We start from the raw sequence: 20,560 nt of genomic DNA on the forward strand, positions 1-20,560 counted from the left end.
TGTAACCAAAGAATTTTTATCAATTACAAACATAAAGACCCCACACAGCTACAGTAATCTATGTACAACCCTTAATGAATTCCCCCTTAACTGTTCCAATTTAAAAACAAAATCCCATAAATCAAAAACTTTTCAAGGGCGTGGCCTAGCACTCTGCATTCTCACTTGAATAAGACTAGCTTTTCTTGAGATTCACACCCCGTCTCATCAGCAGGTTTAAACCCTTCCGGAAAGCAAACTATAAGTTACCAAAGCAGCAGGGAGCTATAATCGATGTTTTTTTTTCTTAGAACAACTCTTTAAAATGAAAATAGAGACAGGCCAAAATCCTTTTGTACTCTGTCTGAGTCCACAGCAGCCAAAATGTGAAAGCGAAATCAAAAACAGCTCACAGAGCCACAGCCCAGCTCCATCCACATCAGTGAAGCCATGTGATAAGACAAACACCTTTCTTAAAGAGACACTCACATGACAGAGCAGATTGAAAGGCTGAATGACCTACCGCAGCTCCTGTTTCTTTTGTCCGTATGCCGTTAGATTTGTTGGGTTCTGGTTTTCATGTTGATAGCCACCTCTGTGTCGGTATACCCGGCTCAGTGCTGTGAGGCAGAAAAAAACAGACAAAATGAATCACTAAGTGGTGTCTGGTTCATGCGCACCTGGGCATTAAAAGCATGTACGTTTTATGTAACGGCTGTGGAAGGTGAAAAACTCCACATTTCTAGATCCTGGGCAAGAATTTGTGTCGATGGTCTGATGTGCCTTGATTTCAATAAATTGTTGATGTTGAGAGATGGGGAAGCGTCTAGAATGGTAGATTTGAGTTTCAGCAGCAAAATAATGTGTATATAATGCCGTTGAAAATTGCAGGACTGTCAAAGCACTTTACAGCCAATTAATTAATCCTGAAGTGCCCCCATTTTTCTGAAGTAGGAAATGCAGCAACCAATTTGCACACAGCAAGACCTCCTAGACAGCAGTTCAATAAACGACCAGACCGTCTGTTTTGGGTATAAGTTGAGGTATAAATATTGGTCAGTTCAACAGGAGAACTTTTAAATAGCGCCATGGGATCTTCTACTTGTACCTGAGAGGGCAGATGAGGACTCGGCTTAATGTCTCATCTGAAAGACATCCCCTGTCACTGGAACGTTTGACTGTTTCACTCCCAAGTGCTGGAGTCATGGCTAGAATTCTATCGCAGTATTGATCAAATAGAGAGGCAGTGAGGTCTTGATAATTGCGTACGTTGTATTATGTCACTTTGCACTTGTTTTCTGTGGAACCTTACAAATCATTTCTCTCCTCATTAAAGGTACTGGGCAAAAGCGGGGTGCTTGACGGAGTTGAGCAGCTTGATGGAAAGAAACAGCGAGAGCAAGAAGATCTGGAAAAGTTGAGAGAAAATGAGAACCTCCTGAAGCTGGGAGACAATGAAGAACTGCTGAAGCTCCGACAACATGAAGAATTGATGAAATTCCGAGAACATGAAGAATTGATGAAGAAACAAAAGAGTAAAAAAATCCGTACTCCTTCGAAAGTAAGTTGATCATAAATTTCCTAAAAATTGTGGCCTGGAGTTTCTGCTCGGGATGCAATCCGAAAAATGCACTGAAAGTTATGCCGACCTTACCGAGGTGAAATTCCACCCATGTCTCTTGCCTAAGATGCATTTGCATAAGACAAAATGTGAACTCTCAACTGAAGCAGTGCAATCAAGCAGCATTATTGATGGGGCTGCAATATTGCTTAATTAAAATCGAGAGAAGCTGAAGAACTAGGCCAATTGGTTCGGGTCACAGTTCTTGTGTTCCAAGGGCAGATTCAAACTCTCATTTAATCAAAATAATTTGAAGGTATTGTGGCGACAGTAAGAGAAACAGACCTGAGCGAGGCTTCAGTTAACTGCTGGCAAGTGCAGGTCAGCTCATTAGCAGTGGATTCCTGTGAGCCTCTGTTTGGGAGCAATGTGATGAGTCACTCCTGGACAGGTGCAGGCGGAGGAAACTCACCCTGCTGAACAGAGGACGTAGACGGATTGTGAGCAAGAACCATTCTGGCGAAGGGATATTTGAAACTGCATAAAAGATCAAGGGAATTCCAGCGTTAAATTATTATGGACACAACTCTGGATTGAAATTCCCTGATCGTTTACATTTAATTCCACCTAAATCCTGCTGTTATCTGGGCAGAAATAATGCAGAAACTCCAGGCCTGAAATTGTACTTTTAGCACACTTTATGCTGGAAATGGGAAATCGTCTGTTGGTTCATTTAAAAACTATTTAAATAATAGCGCAAATAAATGTTGAAAGGGTTTTCCTAGTGGCTCAGTGGGCACATGTAGTATCGGGTGTGTTTGTGAGCCTCACAAACCAGATACGTCCATCGGGCGTCGATGGTTCCCTAATGTCCCAGCGAAAGCAATTGTGCCCATTACGCCATTATTCTGGGGAGTTGAACATAGATGGTTTGAGCAATAAATTCCAGCGTGAGGGAATAGTGGCTAAATATTTGAAGCAGGGGAACAAACAGGGCAACAAAATAAGAATGGGGCAGAGAGATTTGTTTTGGATTGCTCGATCATATAGGGGCTGGTTTAGCTCACTCAGCTAAATCGCTGGCTTTTAAAGCAGACCAAGCAGGCCAGCAGCACGGTTCGATTCCCGTACCAGCCTCCCCAGACGTCGGAATGTGGCGACTAGGGGCTTTTCACAGTAACTTCATTGAAGCCCACTCGTGACAATAAGCAATTTTCATTTTTATTTCAAAGGGCTGTTACAAACATGAAGAAATGAATGGCCTCTGGTGCAAATCTCAATTGTTCACATTTACTTTTTATGCCCACCTCACAGTTCTCAGACACGATAAAGCGTGAGCCCAACACTTCTAGTTGTCTTGGGAGTGCCCGTGCCTCTTGCATTAAACTGCATTTGCCATTGAGCAGCCCAGGTTCAGAGCCTGTCATGCTCTATAAAATCTTGGCTGCATTTTTTGAGTCAATAGTCAATCACTTGTCACTTGGAAATGTAACTATCTTATATCGAGACTGAGAGTCCAGATTATTTATGTGCAACAGGATCGGATTGACTGGGAATTTCATTGTTCCTGACGCGTTTCGACTGCACCTCTGAAAAATTTACACTGGTGGAACTGGAGCATCTTTCAGGAAATTCCCGGCCAATGTTCCAGGGGAATTGTTCTGTTGAAAACCCCCAACTTAAAACTCTCACCTACCGTTTGGGTGCTTGCCAACTTGTTTAATTCCGAGATTTGGCACTTTTTTCTTTTATCAGTGCTTGCTCAGGTTTTATTATTTTGTGACGTTTCCCTCCTATTCCCATTTTAAAATAAATTATTAGCTTCTAATCCTGTGGGGTTTCCTCCTTTGAGTTGGGTGGGTGGGGGTGATGAATTTCCATGACAGATTTCGCCTGCTTTGGCTGGAGATCGGCAGGAACCTGGGAAAAAAGACACAAAGGGACATTCCTCCAAACTTCTGCTGAAGTTATGGTGAGAGATTGAGAGAACCCTGATGGAGATTTCAGCCATCTGTTCTTCATCTATTCATAATTGTGAATGAATGAGACAGGGTAGGAGGTGGTAATGTGGAATGAAGTACACCTTCACCTCTTGTGTGGCAGTTTGTTGATGCATGGAGCCCGGCTCCCTCAGCTTTAAGAATAGAGGCCTGGGGCTTCCTCGAGGGCTGCAATCGGTGAAATGTGCCTGTTAGATCTGAGGCAAGCAGCCACGCGTAAGCCATAGGTTAGAGCACAAAGGGGTTTATTATTTCTTACAGTCAAAACACCACCACTCCCCAGAGGGTCTCCTTCCACGACCTGCACCCAGGTCGGGGTTTTTATACCAGAGGGGCGACACCTGTTAAGAACATAGAACATATAGTGCAGAAGGAGGCCATTCGGCCCATCGAGTCTGCACCGATCCAATTTAAGCCCTCACTTCCACCCTATCCCCGTAACCCAATAACCCCTCCTAACCTTTTTGGTCACTAAGGGCAATTTAGCATGGCCAATCCACCTAACCTGCACGTCTTTGGACTGTGGGAGGAAACCGGAGCACCCGGAGGAAACCCACACAGACACGGGGAGAACGTGCAGACTCCACACAGACAGTGACCCAGCCGGGAATCAAATCTGCAACCCTTGAGCTGTGAAACAACTGTGATAACCACTGTGCTAACCACTGTGCTGCCTATGTTAAGGGGAAGCCCCACCCCTTTACCAGGCAAGTTCATATTCCCCAGAGCACGTGCCCTTCGCTGGGGTTACAACAGTGCTGGACACTATGCCAGCTTGGATACACACAGGGGAGGCACGGTGGCGCAGTGGTTAACATTGCTGCGTCACGGTGCTGAGGTCCCAGGTTTGAATCACTGTCCGTGTGGAGTTTGCACATTCTCCCTGTGTTTGCGTGGGTGTCACCCCCACAACCCAAAGATGTGCAGAGGTGGTGGATTGCCCACAGTAAATTTATTAAAGTAAAAAAAAAAGCATGGTTTCTCACAGGTTTCTGCTTGCGCTCATTGTTGTAAGTCTGATTGTCAAATCTCCCATCAATAAAAGCAAAACACTGCGGATATGGAAACCTGAAATAATAACAGAAAATGCTGGAAAAAGTCAGGTCTGGCAGCATATGTGGAGAGAGAAACTGAGTTAATGTTTCACATCATATGATTCTTCAGAAGATTCATACGAACTCATAAAGTTAACCCTGTTTCTCCAACCACAGATGCTGCCAGACCTGCTGAGGTTTTCTCCCAGCACTTTGTTTTTTTAAATAAATTTAGATTGCAATTGAGATCCAAAAAGACGAGGTGTTGGGCGTCTTGAAAAATATTAAGGTAGATATGTCCCCAGGTCCTGATAGGATCTACCCCAGAATACTGAAGGAGGCTAGAGAGGAAATTGCTGAGGCCTTGACAGAAATCTTTGGATCCTCACTGTCTTCAGGTGATGTCCCGGAGGACTGGAGAATAGCCAATGTTGTTCCTTTGTTTAAGAAGGGTAGCAAAGATAATCTAGGGAACTACAGGCCAGTGAGCCGTACGTCAGTGGTAAGGAAATTACTGGAGAGAATTCTTCGAGACAGGATCTACTCTCATTTGGAAGCAAATGGACGTATTAGTGAGAGGCAGCATGGTTTTGTGAAGGGGAGGTCGTGTCTCACTAACTTGATAGAGTTTTTCGAAGAGGTCACAAAGATGATTGATGCAGGTAGGGCAGTGGATGTTGTCTATATGACAAGGTACCTCATGGCAGCCTGGTACAAAAGGTGAAGTCACACAGGATCAGAGGTGAGCTGGCAAGGTGGATACAGAACTGGCTCGGTCAGAGAAGGCAGAGAGTAGCAATGGAAAGGGTGCTTTTCTAATTTGAGGGCTGTGACTAGTGGTGTTCCGCAGGGATCAGTGCTGGGACCTTTGCTGTTTGTAGTATATATAAATGATTTGGAGGAAATTGTAACTGGTCTGATTAGTAAGTTTGCAGACGACACCAAGGTTGGTGGAATTGAGGATCGCGATGAGGACTGTCAGAGGATACAGCAGGATTTAGATCGTTTGGAGACTTGGGTGGTGAGATGGCAGATGGAGTTTAATCCGGACAAATGGGAGGTAATGCATTTTGGAAGGTCTAATACAGGTAGGGAATATACAGTGAATGGTAGAACCCTCAAGAGTATTGACAGTCAGAGAGATCTAGGTGTACAGGTCCACAGGTCACTGAAAGGGGCAACACAGGTGGAGAAGGTAGTCAAGAAGGCATACGGCATGCTTGCCTTCATTGGCCGGGGCATTGAGTATAAACATTGGCAAGTTATGCTGCAGCTGTATAGAACCTTAGTTAGGCCACACTTGGAGTATAGCATTCAATGCTGGTCGCCACACTACCAGAAGGATGTGGAGGCTTTAAAGAGGGTGCAGAAGAGATTTACCAGGATGTTGCCTGGTATGGAGGGCATTAGCTGTGAGGAGAGGTTGGATAAACTTGGTTTGTTCTCACTGGAACAACGGAGGTTGAGGGGCGACCTGATAGAGGTGTACAAAATTATGAGGGGCATAGACAGAGTGGATATTCAGAGGCTTTTCCCCAGGGTAGCGGGGTCAATTACTAGGGGGCATAGATTTAAGGTGCGAGGGGCAAGGTTTAGAGGAGATGTACGAGGCAAGTTTTTTACACAGAGGGTAGTGGGTGCCTGGAACTCACTGCCGGAGGAGGTGGTGTTTGCGTGGGTTTCGCCCCCACAACCCAAAAGATGTGCAGGTTAGGTGGATTGGCTACACTAAATTGTCCCTTAATTGGGGGGAAAAAAGAGAATTGGGCAAGAACAAAGAACAGTACAGCCCAGGAACAGGCCCTTCGGCCCTCCAAATCTGTGCCGACCATGCTGCCCGTCTGAACTGAAATCTCTACACTTCCGGGGTCCGTATCCCTCTCTTCCCATCCTATTCATGTATTTGTCAAGATGCCCCTTAAACATGTGAAATGGGGATGGGAAAGGAAGGGATGGAATGGGGATAACATGCAAAGGATGCAAGGAATGGTCGAGCATGGCATGAGAGGGATGGCATAAGAATGGCATGGGGTTGGGATTTTTCTCTATATTTGCGCTTGGGATCGGAATCTTATTGACATGGCCAGCATTTATTCCCCATCCCTAATGGTCAGGCAGGGAGGAAGTTGTCGAGCAAGGGAACCGTGGTTTACTAAGGAAGTTGAAGCACTTGTCAAGAGGAAGAAGAAGGCTTATGTTAGGATGAGACATGAAGGCTCAGTTAGGGCACTTGAGAGTTACAAGTTAGCCAGGAAGGACCTAAAGGGAGAGTTAAGAAGAGCGAGGAGAGGACACGAAAAGTCGTTGGCGGATAGGATCAAGGAAAACCCTAAGGCTTTCTATAGGTATATCAGGAACAAAAGAATGGCTAGAGTAAGATTAGGGCCAATCAAGGATAGTAGTGGAAAGTTGTGTGTGGAATCAGAGGAGATAGGGGAAGCATTAAATGGATATTTTTCGTCAGTGTTTACACTGGAGAAAGACAATGATGTCGAGGAGAACACTCCGGTTCAGTCGACCAGGCTAGATGGAATTGAGGTTCAAAAGGAGGAGGTGTTAGCAATTTTAGAAAATGTCAAAATAGATAAGTCCCCTGGGCCAGATGGGATTTATCCTAGGATTCTCTGGGAAGCCAGGGAGGAGATTGCAGAGCCTTTGTCCTTGATCTTTATGTCGTCTTTGTCGACAGGAATAGTGCCGGAAGACTGGAGGATAGCAAATGTTGTCCCCTTGTTCAAGAAGGGGAGTAGACAACCCTGGTAATTATAGACCTGTGAGCCTTACTTCGGTTGTGGGTAAAATGTTGGAAAAGGTTATAAGAGATAGGTTTTATAATCATCTTGAAAAGAACAAGTTGATTAGCGATACTCAACACGGGTTTGTGAAGGGTAGGTCATGTCTCACAAACCTTATTGAGTTTTTTGAGAAGGTGACCAAACAGGTGGATCAGGGTAAAGCTGTTGATGTGGTGTATATGGATTTCAGTAAGGCGTTTGATAAGGTTCCCCACGGTAGGCTATTGCAGAAAATAAGGAAGTATGGAATTGAAGGTGATTTAGCGGTTTGGATCAGTAATTGGCTAGCTGAAAGAAGACAGAGGGTGATGGTTGATGGCAAATGTTCATCCTAGAGTTCAGTTACTAGTGGTGTACCGCAAGGATCTGTTTTGGGGCCACTGCTGTTTGTCATTTTTATAAATGACCTGGAAGAGGGTGTAGAAGGATGGGTTAGTAATTTGCAGATGACACGAAGGTCGGTGGAGTTGTGGATAGTGCTGAAGGATGTTATAGGATACAGAGGGACATAGATAAGCTGCAGAGCTGGGCTGAGAGGTGGCAGATGGAGTTTAATGCGGAAAAGTGTGAGGTGGTTCACTTTGGAAGGAGTAACAGGAATGCAGAGTACTGGGCTAATGGCAAGATTCTTGGTAGTGTAGATGAACAGAGAGATCTCGGCATCCAGGTACATAAATCCCTGAAAGTTGCCACCCAGGTTAATAGGGCTGGTAAGAAGGCATATGGTGTGCTAGCCTTTATAAGCAGGGGGATTGAGTTTCGGAACCACAAGGTCATGCTGCAGCTGTACATAACTCTGGTGCGGCCACACCTGGAGTACTGCGTGCAGTTCTGGTCACCACATTATAGGAAGGATGTGGAAGCTTTGGAAAGGGTTCAGAGGAGATTTACTAGGATGTTGCCTGGTATGGAGGGAAGGTCTTACGAGGAAAGGCTCAGGGAATTGAGGTTGTTTTCGTTAGAGAGGAGATGGCTGAGAGGTGACTTAATAGAGACATATAAGATAGTCAGAGGGTTAGATAGGGTGGACAGTGAGAGTCTTTTTCCTCGGATGGTGATGACCAACACGAGGGGACATAGCTTTAAATTGAGGGGTGAGAGATATAGGACAGATGTCAGAGGCAGTTTCTTTACTCAGAGAGTAGTAGGGGTGTGGAACGCCCTGCCTGCAACAGTAGTAGACTCGCCAACTTTAAGGGCATTTAAGTGGTCACTGGATAGACATATGGATGAAAATGGAATAGTGTATGTCAGATAGGCTTCAGATGGTTTCACAGGTCGGCGCAACATCGAGGGCCGAAGGGCCCGTACTGCGCTGTAGTGTTCTATGTTCTATGTTCTATTCCTCAAGGCAGTTAAGAGTCAACCATATTGCTGTGGGTCTGGAGTTACGTGTAGGTCTGACTGGGTAAGGACGGCAGATTTCCTTTCCTGAAAGGCATGAGTGAACCAGATGGGTTTTTATAACATTCCAGTAGTTTCATGGTCATTTTTATTCCAGATTTGTTAACCAAGTGAACTAAATTTTCCCCACTGCCAGGGTGCAATTTGAAATTATGCTTCCAGAGCATCAGTCCAGAATTACTTGACCAGTAACATTACCAGTATACCACTGTTGCAATAAAGACATGGATTTCACTGCACAATATTTGCGGATCTCCAGTACTTTTACTACATTAAAAAGCAATTCATAAGTGCCAATAGCCGCTGTGGGTAGGAACTTGGGAGATAACAGCAGGTCTGATCCTTTCCACCAACCACGTGGCCCACGGAACATAGCGGACCCACACAGTGGACCGGCCCCGAGAAAAAATCCCCCCCACCGGGATCACCCATGCACGCCGATCAGTCGCCCCCGATTGCGAGCCTGGCCGTCCTGGAGGCCATCCCCCCCCAACCACCAGGGGGGCTGCCACTCTGAGTGCCCGTCGGGTGGAACCATGAGCGAACCACGCCGGCGGGAACTCAGCCAGTTGCCGGCGGAGAATCGCCGCGAGGGCATCTTTCAATGGCCCCCGACCGGCGCCGTGTCGACCGCGCACGCATGATTAGCGGCGATTCTCAAGTCCCCGGAGAATCACAGGAGCAGCATTGGACCTGATCACGGGTCTGACGCCCATTCTCCGCCTCCGCGCCGAGTGCAATTTCGGTGCAGAGGCTCGGAGAATCATGCCCAAGAGTTTTTTAAAAACATTGATACGCATGCATCTTCAACAGTAGAAAAAGATTCAATACTCAAAAGGATCTCCAGCTATGGCGTTCCCACTTGGTCTCAAGAACAGCTTATATTTATATGGCACCTTTAATGTTATGAATCATCCCAAGATTCTTCACAATGGCTGCATGGTAGCATAGTGGGTAGCACAGTTGCTTCACAGCGCCAGGGTCCCGGGTTCGATTCCCGGCTTGGGTCACTGTCTGTGCGGAGTCTGCACGTTCTCCCCGTGTCTGCGTGGGTTTCCTCCGGGTACTCTGGTTTCCTCCCACAAAGTCCCGAAAGACGTGCTGTTAGGTAATTTGGGTATTCTGAATTCTCCCTAAGTGTACCCGAACAGTGTGGCGACTAAGGACTTTTCACAGTAACTTCATTGCAGTGTGAATGCAAGCCCACTTGTGACAATAAAGATTGTTATTATTATTTGAGGAGACATTAAGTCAGGTGACCAAAAGCTGGGTCAAAGAGATAGGTTTGAAGGAGTGGCTTAAAGAATGTCTACCGATGGGAGAGATGGAGTGGGCAGTTACCGTGGCCAGGTAGTGGTGAGAGATGGGAGGGCAGTTACCGTGGCCAGGTAGTGGTGAGAGATGGGAGGACAGTTACCGTGGCCAGGTAGTGGTGAGAGATGGAGTGGGCAGTTACCGTGGCCAGGTAGTGGTGAGAGATGGAGTGGGCAGTTACCGTGGCCAGGTAGTGGTGAGAGATGGGAGGGCAGTTACCATGGCCAGGTAGTGGTGAGAGATGGAGTGGGCAGTTACCGTGGCCAGGTAGTGGTGAGAGATGGGAGGGCAGTTACCGTGGCCAGGTCGTGGTGAGAGATGGGAGGGCAGTTACCGTGGCCAGGTCGTGGTGAGAGATGGGAGGGCAGTTACCGTGGCCAGGTAGTGGTGAGAGATGGGAGGGCAGTTACCGTGGCCAGGTAGTGGTGAGAGATGGAGTGGGCAGTTACCGTGGCCAGGTAGTGGTGAGAGATGGAGTGGGCAGTTACCGTGGCCAGGTAGTGGTGAGAGATGGAGTGGGCAGTTACCATGGCCAGGTAGTGGTGAGAGATGGGATGGCAGTTACCATGGCCAGGTAGTGGTGAGAGATGGGATGGCAGTTACCGTGGCCAGGTAGTGGTGAGAGATGGGATGGCAGTTACCGTGGCCAGGTAGTGGTGAGAGATGGGATGGCAGTTACCGTGGCCAGGTAGTGGTGAGAGATGGGATGGCAGTTACCGTGGCCAGGTAGTGGTGAGAGATGGAGTGGGCAGTTACCGTGGCCAGGTAGTGGTGAGAGATGGAGTGGGCAGTTACCGTGGCCAGGTAGTGGTGAGAGATGGAGTGGGCAGTTACCGTGGCCAGGTAGTGGTGAGAGATGGAGTGGGCAGTTACCGTGGCCAGGTCGTGGTGAGAGATGGGAGGGCAGTTACCGTGGCCAGGTAGTGGTGAGAGATGGGAGGGCAGTTACCGTTGCCAGGTAGTGGTGAGAGATGGGAGGGCAGTTACCGTGGCCAGGTAGTGGTGAGAGATGGAGTGGGCAGTTACCGTGGCCAGGTAGTGGTGAGAGATGGAGTGGGCAGTTACCGTGGCCAGGTAGTGGTGAGAGATGGGAGGGCAGTTACCGTGGCCAGGTAGTGGTGAGAGATGGGAGGGCAGTTACCATGGCCAGGTAGTGGTGAGAGATGGGAGGGCAGTTACCGTGGCCAGGTAGTGGTGAGAGATGGGATGGCAGTTACCGTGGCCAGGTAGTGGTGAGAGATGGGAGGGCAGTTACCGTGGCCAGGTGGTGGTGAGAGATGGAGTGGGCAGTTACCGTGGCCAGGTAGTGGTGAGAGATGGAGTGGGCAGTTACCGTGGCCAGGTAGTGGTGAGAGATGGGAGGGCAGTTACCGTGGCCAGGTAGTGGTGAGAGATGGGAGGGCAGTTACCGTGGCCAGGTAGTGGTGAGAGATGGAGTGGGCAGTTACCGTGGCCAGGTAGTGGTGAGAGATGGGAGGGCAGTTACCGTGGCCAGGTAGTGGTGAGAGATGGAGTGGGCAGTTACCGTGGCCAGGTAGTGGTGAGAGCCAGGAGGGCAGTTACCGTGGCCAGGTCGTGGTGAGAGATGGGAGGGCAGTTACCGTGGCCAGGTAGTGGTGAGAGATGGGAGGGCAGTTACCGTTGCCAGGTAGTGGTGAGAGATGGGAGGGCAGTTACCGTGGCCAGGTAGTGGTGAGAGATGGGAGGACAGTTACTGTGGCCAGGTAGTGGTGAGAGATGGAGTGGGCAGTTACCGTGGCCAGGTAGTGGTGAGAGATGGGAGGGCAGTTACCGTGGCCAGGTAGTGGTGAGAGATGGAGTGGGCAGTTACCGTGGCCAGGTAGTGGTGAGAGATGGAGTGGGCAGTTACCGTGGCCAGGTTGTGGTGAGAGATGGGAGGGCAGTTACCGTGGCCAGGTTGTGGTGAGAGATGGGAGGGCAGTTACCGTGGCCAGGTAGTGGTAAGAGATGGGAGGGCAGTTACCGTGGCCAGGTAGTGGTGAGAGATGGAGTGGGCAGTTACCGTGGCCAAGTAGTGGTGAGAGATGGGAGGGCAGTTACCGTGGCCAGGTAGTGGTGAGAGATGGAGTGGGCAGTTACCGTGGCCCGGTAGTGGTGAGAGATGGAGTGGGCAGTTACCGTGGCCAGGTAGTGGTGAGAGATGGGAGGCAGATTCTGCGGCCAGGTGCAAGAATCTGAATCAAATCAAACCACTAACTAACCCCAAAGTGCGGACAGCCAAAAACGGTGCAGCATTTCTCTTTGTATTCAGAGGTGCTTTTCACAGGTGTTGTACCAAATTTGATACCAAACCACATGAGGAGGCCAAAAGCTTGATCAAAAAGGTAGATATCAAGGACAATCTTGCAGGAGAGACCGGGGTGGAGGTGTTTAGGGAGGTCATCTTGGGGCTTTGGCAGCTGACGGCAGAGCCACTAATGGTGGAATTATGAAAAGGGGGTTGAGCAAGAGACCAGAATTATCATGGTTACAAGGTACCCAAGGTTTTGAAATAATATCTCAGGGTACAGAGTATTTTGAAAGGGCAGGCAGATGGAAAAGGAGGCGCGCATTTTATAATCCCCAGAGAGACTGATTTAATTTCCCAGTGGCAAACTGAAATAAACCAAAGGATACGATTGCATGTTTTAAGACTTTTATTGTAACAAACAAATTCAAATCAACGTAAATCAAACACTACTAAATAGGCAACTAATGTATTGATTGAAAAATATACTTTTTCATTAACTAACTAATGTAATCAGATTGCGTTTTTAAATCCTTTTGCTGTGCAGTGTACTTTGGCAGGTATACAGCATTTTCTAGACAGCAAGAATGAGTCCCAAGTTATGACCAGCTTTCCAGCAGGCTCACTTCTCCTTGCCACACCAGGATGCAACTTTGTGTCTTTTGAAAGTCGGACCAATCATTCTTACCAACATCCTGCCTGCACACAGCAATATCTGCCTTATCTCTCTCTCTCTCTGTCTCGCTCTAGCGCTGCCTCTCTCTCTCTCTCCCCCACCTGTATCTCCCCCTTTACTATGCCAAGATGTGATTGTCAATAGATTCTGGTTGGGTTTCTTTCCGATGACAATAGATCACAGAGCTTATCTCTGGGTATTGTATGAACACCCCCCCCCCCCAATCATCCACAACATTCTGTTTAATCTCAAGTTAAAGGAGACGTTTAAAATATAACCCTCTTGTAAAGTGTCACATTCATAACAATAGTAAAGGATAACATAAGGACAGGAATGAGAAAGGATCTTGGCTCAGCCAATTGGGAAGCAGAATCAGTGTGGGTGGAGATTAGGAATAACAACAAACCACTGCTCAGAGCCGTTTATAGACCCACTAACAGTAGTTCTGTTGTTGGACAGAGCATTAAGCAAAAAATAATAACTTGTAATCATTCTTGAGAACTTCAGATCATTCATCCATTTTCTGCACTGCAGGGCGGTCTTTCTTTGAACTCCACCACCCTGATGACCTCCTCTCAGTGTCATGGCCAGATGTGTGGACCTTTCACTTTCCTCAACAGCCTGGAGGAGAATATCCAGGGAGGCGTCGCTGAACCGTGGGGGTCAAAGGTTGCTGTCCTCTCCTGGATATTTGTATCCGGAGATCCCGGCCTGCCAGTATGTGAATGGATGTCCGGATGCTGTTTAGATACGGCGCCCGGACATTGAAGCCTATGAGATGTTCAATCAGTGGAGGTTACTCCAACTTTCCTGCTTGCCACCAGACTGAGACTGCAGAATGGAAGATTCTGCCCAATGGTGATATAATATGGATTGTTTGTGATGTGCATGAAAAGCAGTCATGTGTAGTTCTTGTTGCTTTGGGAACTTCCCATTCCCTTCCCCCTTCTCTCATCTGTGTACATGGAGGTTACAGATTGTGGCTGAACACAATTCTGCTGCTGCTGATGGCCCACAAGACTTCATGGATGTCCAGTTTTGAGTTGCTAGATCTGTTCCGAATCATTGTAGCCATTTAGCACGGTGGTTGTGCAATACAGCACAGTGGAAGGTATGTGAAGACAGGATTTTGTCTCTACATGGACTGTGCGGTGGTCACTCTAATTGATTCTGTCATGGACAGATGCATCTTTGGCAGCCAGGTTGGTGAGGATGAGGTCAAGGTTTTTCCCTCTTGTTGGTTCCCTCACCACCTGTCGCACACCCAGTCGGCCAGTTCAGGACCCAGTAGCTCAGTCAATAGTGGTGCTACCAAGCCACTCTTGATGGACATTCTGTGCCCCACCCAGAGAACATTCTGTGCCCTCCCACCATCAGTACTTCCTCCAAGTATCATTCAACATGGGATATACCCAGGGTTGCTGGTGGTGGTGTCCGGGACATTATCTGTATGGTATGATTCAGTGAGTATGATGACCAGGCTGTTGCTTGACTACTCTGTGAGGCAGCTCTGCCAATTCTTGCAATTTCGTAAGGCTGTTACAGGGTTGACAAGGCTGAGTGTGCCGTTCTTGTCTCCAGTGCCTTGGTCAATGCTGGGTTGTCTAGCCGGTTTCATTCCTTTCTTGGTAGCGATTTGGTACAATTTAGCAGCTTGCTGCACCACGTGCTGGGTTTTAAAAAAATATATAATTTCTCTTCAAATTTTCACAAAATATCAATAACAGAAAATACTAAGAACAGAAAGAACCCCCCCCCCGGGTTGCTGCTGCTGCCGGCCTTATTTCTACCGTTCTGCCAGGAGATCTAGGATTGGTTGCCACCTCCTGAAGAACCCCTGCACTGATCCCCTTAGGGCAAATTTCACCCTCTCCAATTTAATAAACCCCGCCATTTCGTTGATCCAGGCCTCCACGCTTGGGGGCCTCGCATCCATCCTTCCACTGAAGAAGAGTCCTCCGCCGGGCTACTAGGGACGCAAAGGCCAGAATGCCGGCCTCTTTCGCCTCCTGCACTCCCGGCTCCTCTGCAACCCCAAATATTGCGAGCCCCCAGCCCGGTTTGACCCAGGATCCTACCATACCGTCCTTGCTACACCCTTCCAAAATTCCCCCAGCGCTGGGCATGCCCAGAACATATGGTGTTTGCTGGTCTCCCTGAGCACCTAATACACCTGTCCTCGCTCCTAAAGAACCGGCTCATCCTTGTCCCGGTCATTTATGGCAGCACGGTAGCATTGTGGATAGCACAATCTCTTCACAGCTCCAGGGTCCCAGGTTCGATTCTGGTTTGGGTCACTGTCTGTGCGGAGTCTGCACGTCCTCCCCGTGTGTGCGTGGGTTCCCTCTGGGTGCTTCGGTTTCCTCCTACAGTCCAAAGATGTGCGGGTTAGGTGGATTGTCCATGATAAATTGCCCTTAGTGTCCAAAATTGCCCTTAGTGTTGGGTGGGGCTACTGCGTTATGGCGATAGGGTGGAGTTGTTGACCTTGGGTAGGGTGCTCTTTCCAAGAGCCGGTGCAGACTCGATGGGCTGAATGGCCTCCTGCACTGTAAATTCTATGATAACTATGATGTGAGCCCTATGTAGCACCTTAAACTGTATGAGGCTAAGCCTCGCACAAGAAGAGGAGTTCACCCTTCCTAGGGCGTCCGCCCACGTCCCCTCCTCAATCTCCTCACCCAGCTCCTCCCATTTACCCTTCAGCTCCTCCACCGAGGCCTTGTCTCCCTCCTGCATCACTTGGTACGTTGCCGAGATCCTCCCCTCTCCAACCCACACCCCCGAGAGCACCCTGTCCTGGACCCCACGCGGCGGCAACAGAGGGAACTCCGCCACCTGCTGCCTGACAAACGCCCTTACCTGCATGTACCTAAAGGTGTTCCCCGGGGGGAGCCAGAACTTCCCTTCCAGCTCACCCAGGCTCGCAAATGTCCCGTCTCCAAACAGGTCCCTCAACCTCCTAACACCTGCCCTGTGCCAACTCAGGAACGCCATCAATTCTCCCCGGGACAAACCAGTGGTTCCCCCGTATCGGGGACCCCATCGAGGCCCCCACCTCCCCCCTGTGCCGTCTCCATTGCCCCCAAATTTTGAGGGTAGCCGCCACCACCGGGTTCGTGGTATACCTCGTTGGAGGGAGTGGCAGCGACGCCGTTACAGCGCCTCCAGGCTCGTACCTACACAGGATGCCATATCCATCCTCTTCCATGCTGCCCCTTCCCCGTCCATTACCCACTTACGCACCATCGCTGCGTTGGCAGCCCAATAATACCCCCCTGCCCCGCTCCAAGCACACCCTTCTCACCCTCGGGGTCCCGTGCGCCCACACAAACCCCGTAATGCTCCTGTTAACCCGCCTGAAAAAGGCCTTCGGGATAAGGATGGGGAGGCACTGGAACAGGAACAGAAATCTCGGGAGCACCGTCATCTTGACTGATTGCACCCTACCCGCCAGAGACAGCGGCAGCATGTCCCACCTCTTAAACTCCTCCTCCAACTGCTCCACCAGTCTTGTGAGGGTAAGCTTATGCAGACCCCCCCCCCCCCCCCCCCCCCCCCCCGGCCACCTAGACCCCCAAGTACCTGAAGCTCCTCTCCGCCCTTTTTAGTGGGAACCTACCAATCCCCCCCTCCTGGTCCCCCGGGTGTACCACAAACAGCTCGCTCTTCCCCAAGTTGAACTTGTACCCCGAGAAATCCCCAAATTCCCGGAGAATCCTCATCACCTCCGGCATTCGCCCCACCGGGTCCGCCACATACAGCAATAGGTCATCCGCATAGAGCGACACTCGGTGTTCCTCCCCACCTCGCACCAGCCCCCGCCAATCCCCCGACTCCCTCAGCGCCATGGCCAGGGGTTCAGTTGCCAGCGCAAAAAGCAGGGGGGGGGACAAGGGACACCCCTGCCTCGTCCCTCGGTATAACCGAAAATACTCCCACCTCCTCCTATTCGTGGCCACGCTCGCCATCGGGGTCTCAGAACATCCTCACCCACCTGACAAACCCCTCCCCAAACCCGAACCTTTCCAGCACCTCCCACAAGTACCCCCACTCGACCCTATCAAAGGCCTTCTCAGCGTCCAGCGCCACCACTATCTCCGCCTCCCCTTCTACCGCCGGCATCATTATAACATTCAGGAGCCTCCGTATGTTAGTGTTCAGCTGCCTCCCCTTCACGAACCTCGTTTGATCCTCGTGGATAACCTGCGGCACACAGTCCTCTATGCTCGTGGCTAAAATCTTCGCCAACAGCTTGGCATCTACATTTAAGAGTGAGATCAGCCTGTATGACCCACACTGCAGGGGATCGTTGTCCCGCTTAAGGATCAAGGAAATCAGCGCCCGAGACATCGTCGGAGGCAGAGCCCCCCTTCCCTTGCCTCGTTGAAGGTCCTAACCAACAGGGGGCCCAACAGGTCTGCATACATCTTATAGAATTCGACCGGGAACCAATCCGGCCCCGGCACCTTCCCCGACTGCATGCTCCCTATCCCTTTGACCAGCTCAACCAGCGCCCCCTGTCCCTCCTCCACCCTCTGGAATCTCAGCCGGTCCAAAAAGCACCCCAGCCCCCCTCCTCCGCTGGGGGTTCGGACCGATACAGTTCCTCATAAAAGTCCCTGAACACCCCATTAATGTCTACCCCCCTGCGCACCACATTTCCTCCCCTATCCTTAATTCCACCAATCTCCCTGGCCGCATCCCGCTTACGGAGCTGGTGCGCCAGCATCCTGCTCGCCTTCTCCCCCTATTCATACACCGCTCCCTGTGCCTTCCTCCACTGAGCTTCCGCCTTTCTGGTGGTTAGCAAGTCGAACTCAGCCTGGAGACTACGCCGCTCCCTCAGCAATCCCTCCTCTGGAGCCTCCGCGTATCTCCTGTCCACCCTCACCATCTCCCCCACCAGTCTCTCCCTCTCTCTTTGCTCTCTCCTCTCCCTGTGGGCTCGAATGGAGATCATCTCCCACCCTAACCACCGCCTTCAGCGCCTCCCAGACCGACCCCACTCGGACCTCCCCATTGTCATTGGCCTCCAGGTAGCTCTCGATACATCCTTGAACCCGCCCGCCCACCTCCTCGTCCGCCAGCAGCCCCACCTCCAAGCGCCAAAGCGGGCGCTGGTCCCTCTTCTCCCCCAGCTCGAGGCCCACCCAGTGCGTGGCGTGGTCAGAAATGGCTATCGCCGAGTACTCAGCGTCTACTACCCTCGCAATCAGCGCCCTACTCATAATGAAAAAATCAATCCGGGCACATGGGAGAAGTATGAAAATTCCCTGGCCCTCGGCCTCGCAAACCTCCATGGAACCACCCCTCCCATCTGGTCCATAAACCCCCTCAACACCTTAGCTGCCGCTGGCCTCCTACCCGTCCTGGACCTGGATCGATCCAGTGGCGGATCCAGCACCATGTTGAAATTCCCCCCCCCCCCCCCCATTATCAGGCCCCCCAGCTCCAAATCTGGAATCCGGCCCAACATGCGCCCCATGAAACCCACATCATCCCAATTCGGGGCGTATACATTGACCAGCACCACCCGCTCCCCTTGCAGCTTACCGCTCACCATCACATACCTCCCGCCGCTGTCTGCCACCACACTCGACGCCTCAAACGACACCCTCTTCCCCACCAGGATCGCCATCCCCCGATTTTTTGCATCCAGCCCCGAATGAAACACTTGGCCCACCCACCCCTTCCTCAATCTAACCTGATCCGCCACCTTCAGGTGCATCTCCTGAAGCATGGCCACATCCGCCTTCAGGTGTGCAAACACGTGGGCCCGTTTGACCGGCCCATTCAGTTCCCTCGCATTCCAGGTTATCAGCCGGATCAGGGGGCTACCTGCCCCCCTCCCCCGTCGACTAGCCATTACCCTTCCTCAGTCCGCCACGTGCCCGCGCCCCCCGCTGAGCCCATTCCCCATGGCGACAGACCCCCATCCTGACCCCCTCTACATGCTCCAGCTCCTTCCTGGCCATTCCAGCAGCAACCCCCCCCCCCCCCCCCCCCCCCCCCCCCAAAAGCTAGGGCCCCCCCTAGCTGCATAACCACTTCCATTGTATTAACGTAAGTCAGCCGACTCCTGCTGCTCCCGTCACCCCAATGACCCTCCCCAGTGCAACATAACCACCACGCTGCTGGCCCCGCCCACTGCTCCTCCAGCGCGGGAGAGAAGCCCGCGCTTCCATCCCGAGCCCCGCCCCCCGACCCAACACGCGGGAAAAGACGGGCACATGACCCAACAGGACCGCGAACCACTCCCAAACTCAACCAGTGAAAAAAAAAACAGACGTGACAAAACATCCAAGTAAACAGATAACAGTCCCAAAAACGCGAAAAAGCAGAACAGCAAAAAGACATCATCAAATAAAACCGATAAAAGCGAAAGGATACCAAGGAGGACAAAGCCTCCGGGCTGTGTACACTGTTCCCCAGTCCTCAGTTCAAGTCCAGCTTCTCTGCCTGGACGAAAGCCCAGGCCTCATCCGGAGAGTCAAAGTAGAGCTGGCGGTCTTTATAAGTGACCCAGAGGCGTGCAGGCTGTAACAGGCCAAACTTGACCCCCTTCCTGTGGAGCACTGCCTTGTCCGATTAAAACCAGCCCTTCTCTTTGCCACATCCACACTCCAGTCCTGGTAGATCCTGACCTCCGCATTCCCCCACTTAGTACTCCTCTCCTTCGCCCATCGCAGCATACACTCACGGTCGATGAAGCGGTGAAAACGGACCAGCACCGCCCGAGGCGGCTCGTTTGGCTTGGGTTTCCTCAGCAGCACCCGATGGGCGCCCTCCATCTCCAAGGGTCCCTGGAACTACCCCGCGCCCATTAGCGAGTTCAGCATCATAGTCACATAGGCCCCTAAATCCGAACCTTCCAGCCCCTCTGGGAGGCCTAGAATCCGCAGGTTCTTCCGACGGGCGCGGTTCTCCATCTCCTCCATCCTCGCTGACCACTTCTTGTGGAGCGCCTCGTACGACTCCACCTTCACTGCCAGGCCCAGGAGTTCGTCCTCGCTGTCCGAGGCCTTTTGCCGAAGCTCTCGGACCTCCGCACCCTGAGCCGTTTGGGTCGCCGTGAGCTTGTCCAGGGAGGCTGTAAGCGGTTCCAGAATCTCTGCCGTCAGCTCCCTGAAGGAGCGCTGAAGCAGCTCCTGCTGCTCCCACACCCACTGCTGCCACGCTGCTGATTCCCCGCCTGCCGCCATCTTGCCTTTCCTGCCTCGCACCTTTCTCTGCTCTTTTGACCGCTCCGCTCCTGGTCCAGGCCATCCACCGGCGGAGAATCTTAGAGGAAGTGTTCCCACACGGGGAAAAGTCCAACCAGTACCGCTGCGGGCCCTTAACAGAGCCCAAAAGACCAAAAATAGCGGGAGCTACCGAACGTGCGGCTTAGCTCCGCATCACCGCAACTGGGAGTCTCACGTGCTGGGTTTTATGGTCACTGAGATTATCTTTTAATTCCAGGTATATTAATTCATTGAATTTAATTTCTACCATCTGGCATGGTGGGATTCGAACCTATGTCCTTCGAGCATTAGCCTGGGTCTTT

The 20,560-nt window shown here is 50.7% G+C and overlaps 1 protein-coding gene across 4 annotated transcripts in view; it reads left to right on the top strand.

Annotated features, from left to right (window-relative positions):
* Positions 1 to 20,560, top strand: part of znf740b (zinc finger protein 740b) — a 146,015-nt gene that overhangs the window by 50,616 nt on the left and 74,839 nt on the right. For all 4 annotated transcript variants that reach the window (XM_038786599.1, XM_038786602.1, XM_038786600.1 and 1 more), the window contains one exon: positions 1,316 to 1,540. In XM_038786599.1, coding sequence (XP_038642527.1) covers positions 1,316 to 1,540 — 225 coding nt within the window. The remainder of the gene's footprint in view (positions 1 to 1,315; positions 1,541 to 20,560) is intronic.

Source organism: Scyliorhinus canicula, chromosome 28 (genome assembly GCF_902713615.1).
Source record: "Scyliorhinus canicula chromosome 28, sScyCan1.1, whole genome shotgun sequence".
NCBI classification, from domain to species: Eukaryota; Metazoa; Chordata; class Chondrichthyes; order Carcharhiniformes; family Scyliorhinidae; genus Scyliorhinus; species Scyliorhinus canicula.